At 48.7% G+C, this 18,809-nt stretch overlaps 1 protein-coding gene across 1 annotated transcript; it reads left to right on the plus strand.

Annotated features, from left to right (window-relative positions):
* The first annotated feature begins 10,469 nt into the window (after positions 1–10,469).
* Positions 10,470–18,703, plus strand: PSME3 (proteasome activator subunit 3). The gene is made up of 11 exons (XM_004608810.2): positions 10,470–10,989; positions 11,738–11,770; positions 11,903–11,965; positions 12,350–12,454; positions 13,909–13,957; positions 15,018–15,130; positions 15,273–15,341; positions 15,653–15,720; positions 15,814–15,868; positions 15,983–16,069; positions 16,955–18,703. Exons 1-11 carry the CDS (start codon positions 10,948–10,950, stop codon positions 17,033–17,035), a joined length of 765 nt encoding a protein of 254 aa, XP_004608867.1. The 5' UTR covers positions 10,470–10,947; the 3' UTR covers positions 17,036–18,703.
* Positions 18,704–18,809: the final 106 nt, after the last annotated feature.

An 18,809-nucleotide genomic window follows, 5' to 3' on the forward strand; every position in this document is an offset into this window, starting at 1 on the left:
AATATCACTTGTAATTAACTCAGTGGAAATTAAATGTCAATGAAAGAGAACATCTCACTTATAAATTGATAAAGACTGAACCAGTTGACAACATCCAATGTTGAGCATTTAGATAATTCTCTAATACTGTTGGCAGAGATTATAAATTAGTATCACCTCTTTGCGGCAGAGCCTGGCAAGCTACCCGTGCGTACTGGATATGCCAAAAACAGTAACAATAAGTCTCTCAATGAGAGACATTACTGGTGCCCGCTCAAACAAATCGGGATGACAGTGACAGTGACAGTGATCTCTTTGGAAGTCAACTTGGGAGTGCCTACTTAAATTTTAAAAGTTTTTGCTTCATTTTTATAAAATTTCTAGGTATTTTCCTAGTAAGTAGGCAACAAAAATGTTTACTTCAAAGGGATTTTTTTTTTTTTTTTTTTTTTGCTTTTTGGGTCACACCTTGTGATGCACAGGGGTTACTCCTGGCTCTGCACTCAAGAATTGCTCCTGGCGATACGATGCACTCCTGGCAGGAGTTGAACCTGGGTCAGCTGCATGCAAGGCAAACGCCCTACCCGCTGTGCTATCTCTCCAGCCCCCTAAAGTGATTGTTTAACAATAGTTATTCGTCCTATAAAATATTATTCAGTCAGGGGGCTGGAGCGATAGCACAGCGGGTAGGGCATTTGCCTTGCACGCGGCCAATCCAGGTTCGAATACCAGCATCCCATATGGTCCCCTGAGTACTGCCAGGGGTGGTTCCTGAGTGCAGAGCCAGGAATAACCCTTGTGCATCGCTTTTTGGGTGTGACCCAAAAAGCAAAAAAAAAAATCAGTCATTAAGCAAATGAAGTAAACTTGAGACAAAAGATATGGTAAAGGATCAAGGCATTTGCCTTATGCTGATCTGGGTTCAATCCCTGGAATCTTTTATGGCTACTGCCAAGAGCGTATTGTCGTGTGTGGCCCAAACACTCCCTACCCCATCAAACTGATTGTTATTTGGCTACTTTGAGAACAATCTAAAAAATGACAAAGGTGAAAGTAGGAATACACCAGAGGCCTTTTGCATAAATTATGGCAAGAAATAACTGCTAATTGAAATAATAAAAATCACAAGCAACCTACAGGATATGATTCCATTTGGACAGTATATGATGTCATTTTATATAAAGTGTTCTGAAGCAACAATATCTTTCACTGCACTATGGGATAAAAACTTTTTTTGATTTCTTACTGGTCTGCATTGTTAGATTTTTTTCAACAATAAGCCTATAACTCCTTTAGGGGGCCGGAGCGATAGCACAGCGGGTAGGGCATTTGCCTTGCACGCGCGGCGGACCTGGGTTCGATCCCTGGCATCCCATATGGCCCCCCAAGCACCGCCAGGAGTAACTCCTGAGTGCAAAGCCAGGAGTAATCCCTGAGCATCACTGGGTGTGACCCCCTCAAAAAAATCCTATAACTCCTTTAAAACAAAAGTAAACTTTTATATAATATGACACTATAGAAAGTTAGGGGGTGGGGCCTGAGGGATAGCTCTAAAGGCTGGAGCATGTAAGAGATACAAGGTACAGTCCTGATACCACATGATCTCCCACACATGGCCAGGAGTGATCCTGAGCATTGAGCAGAGAGTAGCACCCCCCATATAAAATAGGTGAGAGTTTCATGATATTATCCTATAATCTCATTAATCAAATCACCTCTAATCTCATTTCCCTATAATTTTCCTTTTTGGGGGCCATACCCAGCAGAATTTGGGGCTTACTCCTGGCTCTGCACTCAGGGATCCCTTCTGGGGGTCTTGGGGGACCATATGGGGTGCCAGGGATCAAACCTGAGTTGGTCATGTGCAAGTACTATTACTAGTACTGCTGTACTATTACTCTGCCCCCCCTTTTTTTTTTTTGCTTTTTGTGTCACACTCAGAGATGCTCAGGGGTTATTCCTGTCTCTGCACTCAGGAATTACTCCTGGCTGTGCTTGGGGGACCATGTGGGATGCCCGGGATCTAACCCAGGTCGGCCACATGCAAGGCAAACACCTTACCCTCTGTACTACTACTCTGGCCCAGGCCCCACTTTTTAAGGGGGCTCTTTAGCAGTGAGTTACTTCCCCAGGAAGCCTGGGTAGGAAATTCTCACCCTACATTCTAGCGGTCAAAGTCAGGCCACAAGGATGTGTCGCTTCTTGGTCACCACGACCTAGTGGTGTTCAGCAGACTCACGGTCACACCTGGTGATGCTCGGGGACCATATAGAGTTGGGTAACTAAATTGGGGGGAGGTGTCAGCTGCATGAAAGGCATGTGCCTTAATGCTTGCACAATTTTTTCAGTCCCTAAGTTCTTTCTTTTCTTTCTCCTTTCACCTCTCTCTCTCTTTCTCTCTCTGTGTGTAGGGATCAAGCCCAGACCTCACACGTGCAAGGCAAGTAAATACTCAACTACTGAGCTACGCCCTGGCACTACTATTTGTGGTCTCAATTAAAATGTGTTTATTGGGGCCTGGAAGCTGACTAAGTGGCTTAGACCGCTTGCCAGCAAGCCCAGGGCTGCAGGTCAGCCACTGCATGTGACAGGACAATTCTGACAGCCCTGGAAAGGGGGTCAGATACATATCTTTCCTGTGTTGTTGTGAGTGTGTGTGTGGTGCTGGAGATATAACTCAGGGCCTTTCGCATGGGAGCAATGTCTTCTACCACTAAGTTACACCCCTGTCACCTAAGCGATTTTTGTGTGTTTTGGGCCACACACAGCAGTGCTTGGGAGGTACCCCTCTATCAGTGCTCAGTGTCACTCCAGGAGAAACTCAAGGGTGCCATGAGGTTCCAGGAACTGAACCCGGGACTCCTACAGACAAAACAAACACTCCAGCCTGTTGAGTTCTCTCCCTGACCCAGAAGGCCACCCCCTCTCTGTGCCTAGGGTCTCACACACGCAGAGCAGGTATCCTATTGCTGAGCTGCATCTTCAGTTCACCCTTTGTATTTCTACCATTTTGTATTTGTCAACCATATTCAACTTTATATTATATTTTATTTTTTAATTTTTTTTAATTGAATCACCATGTGGAAAGTTACAAGCTTTCAGGCTTAAGTCTCAGTTACATAATGCTCGAACACCCATCCCTTCACCAGTGCACATATTCCACCACCAAGAACCACAGTAAACCTCCCCCCACCCTCAGACCCCTCAACTTTATATTTTATTGTTTTTTTTGTTTTGCTTTTTCGGTCACACCTGGCGATGCACAGGAGTTACTCCTGGCTCTGCACTCAGGAGTTACTCCTGGTGGTGCTCAGGGGACCATATGGGATGCTGGGAATCGAACCCGGGTCAGCCGCGTGCAAGGCAAACGCCCTACCTGCTGTGCTATTGCTCCAGCCCCTCAACTTTATATATATTTTTTCTTTTTGGGTCACACCTGGTGATGCACAGGGGTTACTCCTGGCTCTGCACTCAGGAATTACTCCTGGCAGTGCTCAGGGGACCATATGGGATGCTGGGAATTGAACCTGGGTCAGCCTGGGTCGGCCGCATGCAAGGCAAGCGCCCTACCCGCTGTGCTATTGCTCCAGCCCCTCAACTTTATATTTTAAAAACGAACTTTACATGTCCAACGTTCTTTCATGTTAGAGATAGTACAGCAGGTAGGATGTTTGCCTTGCGTGTGGTCACCTGGAGTCAATCCATGGCACTCCATATGGTCCTCTGATCCTGTTAGGAGTGATCTCTGAGGGGGCTGGAGGGATAGCACAGAGGGTAGGGCATTTGCCTTGCAAGCAGCTAACCCGGGTTCGATTCCCAGCATCCCATATGATCCCCTGAGCACCGCCAGGAGTAATTCCTGAGTGCAGAGCCAGGAATAACCCCTGTGCACACTAGGGGTGACCCAAAAAGCAAAAAAAAAAAAGGAGTGATCTCTGAGCACTGCTGGGTGTACCCCCACCTCAATAAATGTAAAACAGAAAAACAAAGAAAGAAATAGAATAGCAGAGGGTAGAGGAGGTGAAGGAGATGAATTAATTACTGAGGCTGGAGGAGAATCTGAGCAAGTGGCCACATGTGTTTCAGGAGGGTGAGTGGTGCGTGTGAGTGTCACTGAGAGGTCCAAGATGAGGAGAATTGACCAGCAGTGTTACCAGCCTGATCATTGGTAACCTACAAGAACCATCTCAGTGAGAATGAAGGGGGGACTGGAGAAAGTGGAAGAGAAGAATGTGAGTAAAAGAGTATCATTCAAGACTTCTTAAGTACTGGAGTGATAGCACAGCAGGTAAGGCATTTGCCTTGTACGTGGCATTTGCCTTGCACGTGGCAGACCCGGATTCGATTCCCAGCATCCCATATGGTCCCCTGAGTACTGCCAGGGGTAATTTATGAGTGCATGAGTCAGGAGTAACCCCTGTACATCGATGGGTGTGACCCTGCCCCCAAAAAAAGCAACAACAACAAAAAAAAAACGAAGAAGAAGACTTCTTAAAAGGAGCCTTGACCCTCCCAACCAGTTTCTGGTTGGTAGAAAATTTTCAGGCAGGGCCCCTAGGTCACCTGAGCACAGCCCTGGAGACTCTCCTACCACCCCAATGAGAGAAAAGCATAGAAATGTAGTGATAGTGATAGCTAGACAGAAATCTGGGTTTAGGGGCTGGAGCGATAGCACAGCAGGTAGGGCATTGCACACAGCTGATCCGGGTTCCATTCCCAGCATCCCACATGGTCCCTCGAGCACCGCCAGGAGTAATTCCTGAGTTCAAAGCCAGGAGTTAATCCCTGTGCATTGGCCGGGTGTGACCCTAAAAGAAAAAAAAATCTGGGTTTAAAGTATTTTTTTTTTGTCAAGACAGAAAATATTTGGCCATGTTTGCAATTGATCAGCCAAGTGTATAAATGTAACATGGGCCAAAGAATGACTAATAAGAGGCCAGGGAGACAGCTCAGAGACCAGGGGTTGGGGCTCCATGTTTTTATGCGCCAGACCTGAGTTTGCCTCAGCGCTGCATGGTCCTCAAGCACCGCTGGGCATAGCCCCGGAGACCCCCAGCACTGTAGGGCCCCTGCAGAGCCACATTCTTAGGTCATAGCTTTGACTGTCCTTGCTGGTGAAGTATATCGCTGGGAGTCACCCCGGGGCCCCCTGAGCACTGCTGGTGAGCCCCCTCGTCTGAAATAGAATAATTAATAACTGAAATCCAGACCTTGAGGAAGGAAATGATGTTGGACTCCAGTGCACAGATTTTAGTCGGAATAGGGGAGAAAGCAATTTTTTTCCTTTTCTGTGAAAGAGGAAAGACAGAAAGTATTTGCTCGTGTTTTCTCAATGAAGAGTGAATCAAGATCATAAAATGGAGGTGGGAAGAGAGGTATTAGATTAGGGACATAAGAAAACATGACAGTCACTTGGAATGTGAAAGAGTGAGTGAAGTCAGGGACATCCAGTGGGATCCGGGGTATTATGCACTCATCTGAAATATGTGGACATGAATTTTTTTCTTTTTGCTTTTTGGGTCACATCTGGAGATGCACAGGGCTATTCCTGGCTCTGCACTCAGGAATTACTCCTGGCAGTGCTCAGAGGACCATATGGGACGCTGGGAAACAAACCTGGGTCGAGCGTGTGCAAGGCAAATGCCTTACCCGCTGTGCTATCACTCCAGCCCCATAAATTCTTTTATGGGAGACACACCAGGAGGTGCTTAGGGGTTATTCCTGACCCGGGGACAGGGCATATGGGATGCTGGGGATCAAACCTGGGTAGGCCCCTGTAGGGCAAATGTGCTACCAGCTGTACTATCTCTCGAGTCCCTGAACATAAATTTAAAGTGAGATTAGTCAACACTGATCACCTGTGACACATAAACATCCAGAAATGAAGTTTCTGAATATAGAGGTGCCCACAGCAATTGTTCACTGACTAAATAAACCAGTGGTACACAAAATATTTAGATAGGAGGTTCACTGTCTGTCACTGTCATCGATTTGCTTGAGTGGGCACCAGTAACGTCTCCATTGTGAGACTTGTTACTGTTTACCACCCTGAATGCATCCGATAGGAGATTATTTAGGAAAATAAAAAAATTTACATTGACAGAGGCTGGAATGATAGCACAGTGGATAGGACGTTTGCCTTGCATGCAGCCGACCCGGGTTTGAATCCCAGCATACCATATGGTCCCCTGAGCACAGCCAGGAGTAATTACTGAGTGCAGAGCCAGGAGTAACCCCTGTACATCGCCGGGTGTGACCCAAAAAGAAAAAAAATTTACATTGACACTCTACTTGTAGGTGATAAAAGACAATTATTTGGGAAAGAAAGCTAAATTTTATCAAAAGCAAAAGCATTAAATTTCAAACTGAAGCTCTTTTTTTAAATTTTTGGGTCACACCCGACTATGCATAAGGGTTACTCCTGGCTCATGCACTCAGAAATTACTCCTGGCGGTGCTCAGGGGACCATATGGGATGCTGGGATTAGAACCTGGGTCGGCCGCGTGCAAGGCAAATGCCCTACCTGCTGTGCTATCACTCCAGCCCCTCAAGATGAAGTTCTTAATTTTTTTTTTTTTTTGCTTTTTGGGTCATACCCAGCGATGCTCAGGGGTTACTCCTGGCTTTGCACTCAGGAATTACTCCTGGCGGTGCTTGGGGGACCATATGGGATGCCGAGGATCGAACCTGGGTCGGCCGGGTGCAAGGCAAACGCCCTACCCGCTGTGCTATCGCTCCGGCCCCTGAAGTTCTTAATTATTAAAGTAGTTAATTAAAAAGTTAATTTGGGGAAACATTTCTGAAGCTCCAGATTAGAGATCAAAGTTTACTAAACATATGTCTTCTTTTCTTTGATTTTTGGGCCACACTGGGCAGAGTTCAAGGGCTGGCTACTGGCTCTGCACTCAGGGATCACTCCTGGTGCATTTGGAGGATCATATGGGATGCAGGAACTGAACCTGGGTCAGCTGTATGCAAGGCAAGCGCCCTGCCCGATCACTGTTCTCTCACTGCAGCCTCAGCACTGTTTTTGTTTTGTTTGGGGGCCATATCTGGCAGTACTCATGACTTACTTCTGGCTCTGCACTCAGGGATCACTCTTGGTGAGGCTTGGGAGACCAACTATAAGTGGTGCTTGGCATTGAACCTGAGTTGCCACATGCAAGGCTGTCGCTTATCACTCTAGTAAACTTATGTCTTAACTGTGATTCTTGCACAGTGCTCACCGGGGGTTACACTCACTTCATTGTGGCAAATATTATGTCTGTAGTGCTCTGGGCCCTTGGTACTTACAACACCTGCTCACCAGGATCCCAGGCATTCTTAGTTGTGGTACTGGCACATATGTTCTTTTGCAGTACCTGGACCTCAGTGAGCACCTATGGGCTTCCTCAGGTCTGGGGGCTGGAACTCATGGCCTCCCCCTTGCCAGGTACATACTTTTATCCACTGACTTGTGTGTGTGTGCTTCACCCAGCGGTGCTCATAGCTTACTCCTGGCTCTGTGCTCAGGAATTAGTACTGGTGGTGTTTGGGGGACCATATAGGATACCAGGGATTGAACCTGGGATAAACAAAGTCCTCTCCCTGCTGGACTTCGACTCTGGTTCCTATCTACTGATTTTTGAGTTGTCATTACAGTTTAAGGACTAACCTCTTCACGCTTGGCTCTGGAAGGCCATTTGGTCAAGGGCTATTTAGTGACTACCTATATCCAGGCATTGTGCTAGTTGTTTTATATAAATGCGATTTCTAGGGGTCAGATAGTACAGGGGTTAAAACACTTGCCTTGCATGTATCCGACCCCAGTTCAATCCCCAGTACTGCATGTGGCTCACTGAGCACTTTTAGGAGAAACCACAGAACCAGGAGCAGCCTCTGAGCATTACAGGGCATGACCCATTCCCCCCTCCATTAAATACACATGAATTATTTTTTTGACTTTTTGGGTTACACCTGGCAGTGCACAGGGGTTACTCCTGGCAGTGCTCGGGGGACCATATGGGATGCTGGGGATCGAACTCGGGTCAGCCGCCTGCAAAGCAAATACCCTACCTGTTGTCCTATCGCTCCAGTCCTACACATGAATTTTTAAAAAACTTTTTAATTGAATCACTGAAGACACATGAATTTAAAAAATGTTAAGGGGCTACCTCTGGCAGTACTCTGGCTTACTCCTATTTCTGTGACTGGGGTTCACTCCTGGCAGTGCTTCTGGGACCATAAGGGATGCCAGGGATCAAGCCTGGGTTGGTCATCTGCAAGGCAAGCACACTACCCACTGTATCCGCTCTCCAGCCCCAACAAATATAAATTCTTATATTCAGAAACATCTGATTATTTTACACATATACATGATTCCCACTATACAAAACAACCCTCCAAAATTGCATGCATTATTAAAGTCCTGTTTAACAGTTGAGGGAAGAGATGGACCATTTTGGTATTTCGCCCAAGATTTTAGCTCTAAGGAGGTTAAAACTAGGTCTCAGATTCAGTTTTCCTGTCACTTCACTGTGTATTCTTCCAGCTCCCCTAGTTAACACAGAGGCTCACTTAGGACGAAAGATCAGTAAAAGACCCCTACACATAAATCAGCTGACCTTCGTACTTAATCCAAATTGTTTGCAAGCAATTTTTCCATCCCACCTCTTGGAGAGCCCGACAAGCTACCGAGAGTATCACGCCCACACAGCAGAGCCTGGCAAGCTACCCGTGGTGTATTGGATATGCCAAAAACAGTAACAATAAGTCTCACAATGAGAGACATTACTGGTGCCCACTTGAACAAATCCATGAGCAATGGGATGACAGTGATAGTGACAGTGACCTCCACCTCCCATCCCTGCCCCCAGCTTTCGAATTCCTTTCCAAGTGTCTTCCAAAACCTTTTTCCTCCACCCTGTATTTTGAAGGCTCCTCCCAAGGTAACCCCCACCGGATCTTGAACAAGGAGCTTGTTTTTACTTTCCCAGAGCTGCCTTCCAAGTGGTCATCCGATCTAAAACGGACCTCTTTATTCCGCAAGTCAATCATGGTTCCTAGTATTTATCTAGAATTTTCATTTATTTCTGCTGTCTACCCAGTTTTAAGCCCTCCTAAGGAGCATGAGTCTTGTCTACCCCAACTTTCCCAGCTACTCAACACAGTAGCCACTAGAAACATATGGAATGTACCGAGTGATTTTTTTTTCTTTTTGCGTCACACCTGGCGATGCACAGGGGTTACTCCTGGCTTTGCACTCAGGAATTACTCCTGGTGATGCTCAGGGGACCATATGGGGTTCTGAGAATCGAACCCGGGTCTGCTGCATGCAAGGCAAACGCCTATCGCTCCAACCCCAAGTGTGATCATCTTTAAGTTGAAAATGTGCAGGTTTAAAGTTCATACTGGATTTTAAGGACTTGGTATGAAAAAAGAATGTGTACTAAGATGTTAAGAATATTTTGGTTTTGACAAAGACGATAGGGTCTTTTTTTTTTTTTTTAATGTTTGTTTTGCTTTTTGACCACATACAGCAGTGGTCAGGGCTTACTCCTGGTGGGCTCAGGAAACCCTATGGATTGCTAGGAATTGAGTCTCGCCAGTTGCCGGAAAGGCAAGCACCCTACCTACTGTATTATCTCTCCAGCCAGATGTATTTTTTTTTTCTTTTTGGGCCACACCCAGAGATATTCAGGGGTTACTCCTGGCTGTGCTTGGGGGACCATATGGGATGCTGGGGATCGAACCCTGGTCGGCCATGTGCAAGGCAAACGCCCTATTCGCTGTATTATTTCTCCAGCCGCCAGATGTATTTTAAAATGTTGATTATGAGCTGAAATAATATATAGATGGATTGGGTTCAATAGATGATAAAAAGTTCATTTCTCCTACTTTGCGTATTTTGCGGTACTCGGGACGGAACCCTGGGTCTCACAGACTTAAGTTCTCTTCCACTGAGCGCCATCCCCCGCCCTGACTCCAAATGCGCTCATATAAGCGACTCGTTCTGTTTCAGTGCTCAGCGTCCCGGTTCGTTTCACCGGGCAGAACAACCAAATCCTACGGGCTGACAAAATAAATGGGCACGTGAAACACCGTATCTTGCTTTCACTCGCAAAAGCGGATAGAGCACTGTCCTTGACGTTAGCGGGGTGGGGTGTGTGTGTCGGGGTGGGGGGGTCTGGGTTCTGGCCCCCGCATTGACTGCAAACACTGTGGATCCGTGGACCAGCCGCCACCCTCCCCAGCCCCCCCGCCGGGCGCCCAAATGCCCATCAAGCAGCGAGTCCTCGAGTCTGAACGTCTAAACGAGCGAGTGGTTGGAGAAAGGCGAGCCAGCCAGGCGCCGGCGGCCGCGCTCCGTGCAGCTGTAGCTTCACTCGCGCGTCTCGGCGGGCGGGCGGGGGCAGCCGGGCCCGCAGACCGGGTCCCCTCCACCCCACCCCGAACGCCAGCCGGGGCCGCCGGCTTCCTCGCGCCGACGTCACTGGGGCGCGACGGTAGGCTCGGGCCGGTCCTCGAGGCGGCCGCGGCTCGGCAGGCTCGAGTGAAGGCGAGTACCGGACTCACGGAGCCGGGCAGCTCCCGCACCTCCGTGGGGCTCGGCTCCCGGCCACCCTCGCCGCCGCCGCCGCCCGCCCCGCTCCCCGGGCGCCGCAGCCCGAGAGCCCGGCGCCCCGAGCGCGGGAGCCCAGCTGCGGCTGCGCGGGGCACGTGCGCCGCCACCCCGGAGCCCCGGCGATCGGCTGTGACGCCACTTCCGGCGTGAGCGGTGAAAGCCGGGAGGGCGAGCGAGAGAGCGAGCCGGCAGCAGGCAGCAGGCGGGCGGACGGCGCCGAGGGCGGGCTCGAACGAGCAGCGAGCGAGCCGGCGAGCGCGGCCGCGGCCCCGGAGCAGCCGGCGTTCCTCCCGTCCCTCTGGCCCCCTCCCCGGAGCCCACCGCGCCTCCGGTCTCCAGCGGAGCGGACCCGGCCCGGCCCGGCCATGGCCTCGTTGCTGAAGGTGGATCAGGAAGTGAAGCTCAAGGTAGCGGCAGCAGCCCTCGCCTCCCCGCCCCGCGCCGCGAGCCCCGGGCGCCCCGGCGGCTCCCGGCTGCCCGGCGCCCCTTTGTCTCCCCGGGGACACCTGCTCCGAGCGGCCTTTGGGCTCAGCCCAGCCCCCCACCCCCACCCCACGCCCGGAGCCCGCCTCGGCGGGGAGGGTCCTTTCGCGGGGCCATTTGCACCCCGGGGAGAACTCCGCGGAGCACATGCAGGATGCCGTGCGTTAAGCACTGACAGCTGGAAGTCTCCCGGCTCAGCAACAGCTTCCGATGCTGCCCCAGCCCTAGCGTCAAGGCGGCTTTGTATATATGTATATTGCGTGTGTGTTATTACACATACGTATATAGATACACGTATACATATAAAAATATGAATATATGTGTATATATGCGTGATGCATATGTATATCTTAGGCCAAGTCTGGGTCGGAGTTGGCACGTTTGTGAGCTCACACCCTCTCTGCTCCTTGTCTTTTGTCCGCGCCCAAACTCAGCATCAGAGCCGGGAGGGAGGGGGAGAGGGAAGAACAGGTGGGGGTGCTGCCCACGAGACCCAGTTCCCTTTGCTGAGATGGAGAAATGGGTCCTCAGAAAAATGAAGTATTTGCAGTCTGGGGGCCTCTCCGCTTCTCATTACAATTGCAAGGTGGGGGAGAGAGCAGGATTAGGGTTTCCCTCCTCCAGCTTTTACAACTCTGGTTGCAGAATGAATCACTTTCTTTGTTGTTGCAGGTTGATTCTTTCAGGGAGCGGATCACAAGTGAGGTGAGTGAAATAAAGGGGAAAACAACGTGTGTTGGTTATCATTGGGATTCCCCCAAAGAAGGAATAGCTGTAGAGTGACCAAGTTAATAAAAGCAGTTTTATCATTTCAGTTGTATTTTTCCTTATCTCTAGGCTGAAGACTTGGTGGCAAATTTCTTCCCAAAGAAGTTGTTAGAACTTGATAGTTTTTTGAAGGTGAGAAGACTTCCATTTTTGCACTTTTTTGAGCCCTGGTGTGTTTCGGGTGGGGGACACTGCTTTGACTATTTTGTTCTGGACCCCAGAGCACACTTCATTTCTTGCCCTTTAAATTGAGTTTTCTGTTAATCTTGAAAAATAAAAACCGAAGCTTTTTTTTTTTTTTTTTTTTTTTGGTTTTTGGGTCACATCCGGCGATGCACAGGGGTTACTCCTGGCTCTTCACTCAGGAATTACCCTTCGCGGTGCTCAGGGGACCATATGGGATGCTGGGATTAGAACCCTGGTCGGTTGTGTGCAAGGCAAACGCCCTACCCGCTGTGCTATCGCTCCAGCCCCCAAAAACTGAAACATTTTTATGGGTCGGTATTTCTCTTTTAGGAACCAATCCTGAACATCCATGACCTAACTCAGATCCACTCAGACATGAATCTCCCGGTCCCAGACCCCATTCTTCTCACCAACAGCCATGATGGACTGGATGGGGTAAGTGTTTTATTTATATCATTGTTGATGCTCAAGCCTCTATCCCTTGGATTTTTTGGACATGTACAGAAAGTACATGGTATTTGGATATGGGGAACAAAAACTCATACAACACGGGGGAGAACTCCTCCGCAAAAAAAAAAAAAAAAAAAATCAAATACGACTAATAGCTACATATTCTGTCGGGTTATCTGATCCCTTCCCAGAACTCTAAGCAAGACTTATCTTGTTTTAGTGTGTTGAGCTCTGTTAGAGGATATTACGGTCTCTATTTGTTTTTTGTTCTTGTTTTTTGGTCATACCTGATGGTGCTCAGGGCTTACTCCTGGCTCTGCACTAAGGGATCACTCCTGGTGGTGCTTGAGGAACCATATGGGCTGGTTCTGCTGTGTTCAAGGCAGATGCCCTACCTAGTGTACTACCACTCCAACCTTGGATATTAGGGTTTTCTGCATTTAAGTATTAAACAGTTAACATTGTCTTATTTCTAAAACTTGAACTTCTAAAGGGAAAAACCCATTGTTCATTTGGGGGGGCCACATCCAATGAGTTCTCTGGGGGCTTCTTTGTGCTTAGTGCTTGGGGGTGTTCCTTGCAGTGTTTAGTGATCATGTGCTGGGGTTTGAATCCAGGGCTCCCACATGACTCTAGCCCATCGAGCCACCTCCCCAGGCTGGAAGAAATTGTCTTTTTTAGTTTGTTTTCTGGGGCTACACCTGGCAGTTGCCAGGGGACCCGGGGTGGGAGGATGTGTGTGTTTGTGTGTGTGTGGCGGGGGAGGGGTACCAGGGATGAAACTGAGATCTGCCGCATGCAAGGAAAGCGCCTGATCTGTTGTACCATCTCTCAGGCCTGGTAGAAGCTGCTTTTTTTTTTTTTTTCCTTTTTGGGTCATACCCCGCAATGCTCAGGGGTTACCTGGCTCTGCACTCAGGAATTACTCTTGGTGGTGCTCGGGGGACCATATGGGATGTTGGGAATTGAACCCCGGTCAGCCACATGCAAGGCAACCGCCCTACCCGCTGTGACGTTACTCCAGCCCCTATAAACTGTCTTAAGTATCTTTGTATCCCAAGCACCTCGTGTGGATCCTGGTATATGCATAATATGTTTATTGGCTGAATATTACAATTTTCTGTGAAACCAGCAGATTTGTATTATTCTCATAATTCTCTTCAGCCTGCGTTAGTTGGTTCCATTTTCCTATTGTAATATCTTCCCCTCTCATCTACTTGCTTGTTGTGTTATGTCTCTTGAAAAATTGGTCTTCCTAACTAGGTGCAGGTTCTTTTATGGCACGAACCTTCTGTTAGGGCCTCATGTGTGCTGAGTAAATTGTGTGTAAATGAATGAGACAACTCTGGGCCTGAGAGTGGGACTTATTTGCTTGAAGGGCATCCTGTGATGGTATGAGTGTTGAGGGTGAGCTGATTCCTGTCTCCTTGTGTCCTTAGCCCACTTACAAGAAACGAAGGTTGGATGAGTGTGAAGAGGCCTTCCAAGGTAAGAGCCACCACAGCTACTCTCGCTACCCTTGGGCCCGGCAGCCCGGATCAGTTGGATGGGTCTAGTGTTCTGGCCGAGAAGCCCAGTCCAGTTACTTCCCAGCACTACTATCCCAGGTCTCCTAGATGCAGTTACTCTGTGCCTTATTTTCTAGTCAACAGTCTTTGTGTGCCTACCCAAGGGAGCGAGGTGGGGGCACAATTTTTCATAGATGTGCCACTCCCCTACCCCTGCACGCACACCGAGTGGTGCTCACGGCTTACTCCTGTCTCTGTGCTCAGAGATCATTCCTGACAGGGTTCAGGGGATCATATGGGATGTCAGGGATTGAATCCAGGTTGGCTGTATGCAAGGCAAGCACCTACCTGCCGTACTCTGTCTCTGGCCCAGTGATTAAATTTTCATGTTCCCTTCTTGCCCCCCACCCCCTTTAATACTAGTTAAGTTTTACAGAATACTAGTTAAGAATTTACAGAATACTTTCATTTTCTATTTTTTTTTTCTTTTGGGTCACACCCAGCAATGCTCAGGGGTTACTCCTGACTGCACTGAGGAATTACTCCTGGCGGTGCTTGGGGAACCCTATGGGATGCTGGAGGTCAAACATGGGTTAGCTGTGTGCAAGGCAAACCCCCCCCCCCATACTATCACTCTGGCCCCTAATTTTCTTATTCTTTAGCTTTGGGACCTACATAAGCTTCTCACTACTCTACACAGGCTTTTATTCTAATGGTGTCACTGTTTGTCGAAGGAATAGTGATAGACAATGGGCAGAAATCAGGGCTGGAGAGAGAGTTTAGTGGTTTGAATGCTTGCCTTGCATGCAGCAGACCTGGGTTTGATCCTTGGCACCCCAGATGGTCCCCTGATCCCTGCCTCCAGGAGTGATCCCTGAGCTCAGAGCAGGAAGTAAGCCCTGAGCACTGTTGGGTATGAGCCAGAAACAAAAGGCAGAAAGAAGTCCTAGCATTTCATGAGATCAGGGAAGAACAGGGAAAGGTGGGCTGCTGTGCCCTGCCTGACCCATGCCATCATTTGACCTTTGCATCCCTGCTAGGAACCAAGGTGTTTGTGATGCCCAACGGGATGCTGAAAAGCAACCAGCAACTGGTGGACATTATTGAGAAAGTGAAACCTGAGATCCGGCTGCTGATCGAGAAATGCAACACGGTGAGCCAGCGGCAGGGGCCCTATGGGCTGACGCCTCCTGACTTGGTATCAGTGGTGGGCAGTCATCAGTATGGGGCTGGGGGCATGGAAGGGAGTGGTGGTCAGCAGACGGTTGTTCCAGTCATGGTCCCTTACCTTCCAGGTCAAAATGTGGGTACAGCTCCTGATTCCCAGAATAGAAGACGGGAACAACTTCGGGGTATCCATTCAGGTAACATGTTTGCGTTGTCAACTTGGAGTGGAAGGTTTGAGGGTGCATCATTTCCCTTGTCATCGGTTTTTCCTTTTAAATTCTTGGTTTGTTTGGGGGGCCATACCTGGTGGTGCTCAGGATCGTACTCCTGGCACTGGGCTCAGGGACTACTTCTGGTGGCGCTTGGGGAACCCTTTGTGGTGCACGGGAGGTTGAACCCGGGTTGGCCGCTGGCAGAATGTGTGCTCTGCCCACTGTCCTGTGTCTCCGGCCGCTGTGGGAGTGATGGGAAAGCAGCTTTGACTGACTTTTTCTTTTTCCTCCCCCAGGAGGAGACTGTTGCAGAACTAAGAACTGTTGAGAGTGAAGCTGCATCATATCTGGACCAGATTTCTAGGTAGAGCTTCCTGAACCTGGCCTGAAATTGGGAGGTTGGGGAACTGGTGAACGTGTCTAGGGTCCTGCAGCTCTCTCCTCTTCTCTCTTCCAGATATTATATTACAAGAGCCAAATTGGTTTCTAAAATAGCTAAATATCCCCATGTGGTAAGTAGGGGTTTTGTGGCCTAAGGGCAGAACGGGGTGGAAGGAGCAGGCCTGGGAAGGGCCGCCTGGACAGGCCTGTCCCGGAAACCGGCCTTCTCTGTGTCCTTCTCTCAGGAGGACTATCGTCGCACCGTGACAGAGATCGATGAGAAAGAGTATATCAGTCTGCGGCTCATTATATCAGAATTAAGGAATCAATATGTAAGTGACCTTGCTTCCTTCCTATGGTTGCCATGGACTTCTTTTTGTTTTGTTGGTTGTTTTGTTTTGTTTTGTTTTGTTTTCCCGAACGCTCTTGGGGTCACAATGGGGGATGGGGTAGAACCAAATTCTCAGGTGAGTGTTGAGAACTGTGAAATCATCGAGGGTATGGAACTCCCATTCAGCCAGGTTGGGAAGAAGTGCATATAGTTGTGCAAGTGTAGTAGACCTAATGGAGCCAACTTGTACCTGTAGTATGTGGCCTTGGGCAATTTGTTTAATCTCAGGTGTCAGTTTCTCTTGCCTAAAATGGGACTTCATATATCTCCTGCAGAAAAATGGTTTTTAACATTAGTGAGCGCTGGGGCCAGAGGTAGTACAGTGGGTAGGGCACTTGCCTTGCATACAGCCTTCCTGGGTTTGATCCCCCAGCACCTCATATGATTCCCCGAGCACTGCCAGGTGAGGCCCCAGAACAAAACAGATGAAAAAAAACTAGTTTGACTTCGTATGTAGCTCAGCAGCGGAGCACTTGCTTTGTATTTGTGAGGCCTGGGTTCTAATCTTGGTACCGCAAATAATATGAGCAAAAAGTAGTGGGATAACTCTTCAAAGGACTCAGCAGTTCTTAACAAGAAAGTGTTCATGTTAGTGGTTGTCAGACCTTGAGGACTTTCGAAAGGCCTAGTGAGGCCCATTATGGTGGTCTGAGAGAGGTAGGGCTGCCACTTTGAGTTCGGGTTCAAGAAGTAAGACTGGGATTATGCTAATGGTTGCTTGGGGATTGTATGTGAGAGGGGGAGGGGGAGGGCGGGAGGGGGAGGGGACCAGTGAGGAGAGAGAAGAAAGAAAAAAGATTTGATTTCCTGATTCATCTTCTCCCAGGTCACTCTACACGATATGATCCTGAAAAATATCGAGAAGATCAAACGGCCCCGGAGCAGCAATGCAGAGACACTGTACTAGGGCCAGGGCCAGGGGACTCTGTGAGTCTGGCTCAAGACCGTTATTGCCTTGGTTTGTTACATGACTATCGTGATGGGGAAACTGGCTGGAAGTAGTAATCACACCTCTCTCTGTTTTTAGTTAGAGTCTAATGAAACTCTCATGTAGTTCTGTGACGTGTTTACCTCTTTTTTCAGGCCTCAGGAACTCTTCTATTTCTTTCCCTAATCCCCCATATTTGACCAGTTCTAATTTCTGGAGAAAACTCCAGGTTTGTGCAGGATAGGGGGCACAAGAATACTTGTGTTTTCTCTCTCCACCTCTCTCCCTCCTATGTCTTGGGCTTTGTCTCTTCCTTTTGATGATTAATTGGTCGGAAGCTGAGGGAACTAGAAGGTAAACACAAAGTGTTTTTTTGTTTTGTTTTTTTTAGGAGTTGAGGTCAGGGCCTCAACTCCTCCCCTCCTGATGTAAGGTTAGTGGCTCTTGCCTCTGTGGGACGCTGGGTCCTCCCTGCCGCAGTTGCTCTCGTGATGACTTAGGGTTTCCCATCTACCTACATCCCACATTTAACCTGATCATGATAAAAAAACACCTTAGACCTTTGCGTTCCTAGCTCCTGCAGGTGTTTTTATAACTAGGGTTTTGACATACACACATGTAGGTGCATGTGCACGCACACAGGCCAGATGCACACACACAGGCCTCCCTACTCTTCAGTACCCCTTTCACCTGACTCGTTTCTCTCATCTTCAGGAGGTGATTAAATTGTCTCAGTCATCATCCACAGGGCCCACCTCCTGACATTGTACCTCTTGGTGCCCAGGTGAATTGGAGAGAACTGAGAGGGGTTATGCAGTGGGACCGGGGCCTTTCCCTGTGACGGCATCATTTATTGGGGTGCAAAGACTGGCCCCCTGACTTCTGACTGCCTTTGCCCAGGCTATTGATGAGTTTGGGGTGAGGTATCTGCACCTCTGAGGGTTAGATGCTGTCGCTCCTGCCGGCTCACCCTCTCGGAAAATGATTTCACTTATTTATAGTATTGTGCTTCCAGGAATAGCGCATGTGTGTGTGAGTGTGTCTCCGTGTGTGTGGTGTGTGTGTGTGTGTGTGTGGTGTGTGTGCGTGCGTGCCTGCCCACACATGCATGTTCACATTGTGTGTATGTGGAAATCTGGGCAAGTCAAAACTTAGAGAAGAGTTGCCTCCTGTCTCTTGAATTTTCTAGAGATATCACTTATTGTTACAGCTTTTGTGTCTACCCTCATCAACCCTTACTTTTTTCTCGGGAGAGTTGATACTGCAGTCGGCCTGCTGGTGACTCAGTGTCTATTTCTGATTTCTGTTCCCTCGTCCCTGTCTTCCAATCCCAATCATATTCCACCTTGGTGCATCGTTCTCACTCCTGAGAAGCTGTCAAGAAGGAGTCCAGATGCTGTCTTCCCATGAATAGTACTCAGTAACAAACCAATTGCATTTAGTTGGGCAGTGCCCCACCCACCCTCAGTCCCTTCCAGCTAAAACCTTCCCACCTCCTACCATGTGTTTCTCAGTTTCTCTTTTTTGTTGGATTGTTCCACTGCACCTCCTCCTCACCTATCACCCTTGGATCGTAATGTAAAATTCTTTTACCATGTCAAGAAATTATTAAAAATACAGGTACTTTGACCTCTTTCTAAAGCTGCAGACCCTGTGCGATGCTCTGGTGGCTTGGGGACGTGCATGCACATTTGGACACCCACCTCCCCTGGACCTCTAGCCTCCTGTCGGGGTCTTTCTACCAGTTGGGCTG

This window comes from Sorex araneus, chromosome 3 (assembly GCF_027595985.1).
Source record: "Sorex araneus isolate mSorAra2 chromosome 3, mSorAra2.pri, whole genome shotgun sequence".
Classification (NCBI taxonomy): domain Eukaryota; kingdom Metazoa; phylum Chordata; class Mammalia; order Eulipotyphla; family Soricidae; genus Sorex; species Sorex araneus.

Coding starts and splice junctions, on each gene's coding strand:
- PSME3 (XM_004608810.2), top strand. CDS start 10,948: ATGGCCTCGTTGCTGAAGGTGGATCAGGAAGTGAAGCTCAAG. Junction 10,990..11,737: donor ATCAGGAAGTGAAGCTCAAG/GTAGCGGCAGCA, acceptor TTGTTGTTGCAG/GTTGATTCTTTCAGGGAGCG. Junction 15,342..15,652: donor ACTTCGGGGTATCCATTCAG/GTAACATGTTTG, acceptor TTCCTCCCCCAG/GAGGAGACTGTTGCAGAACT.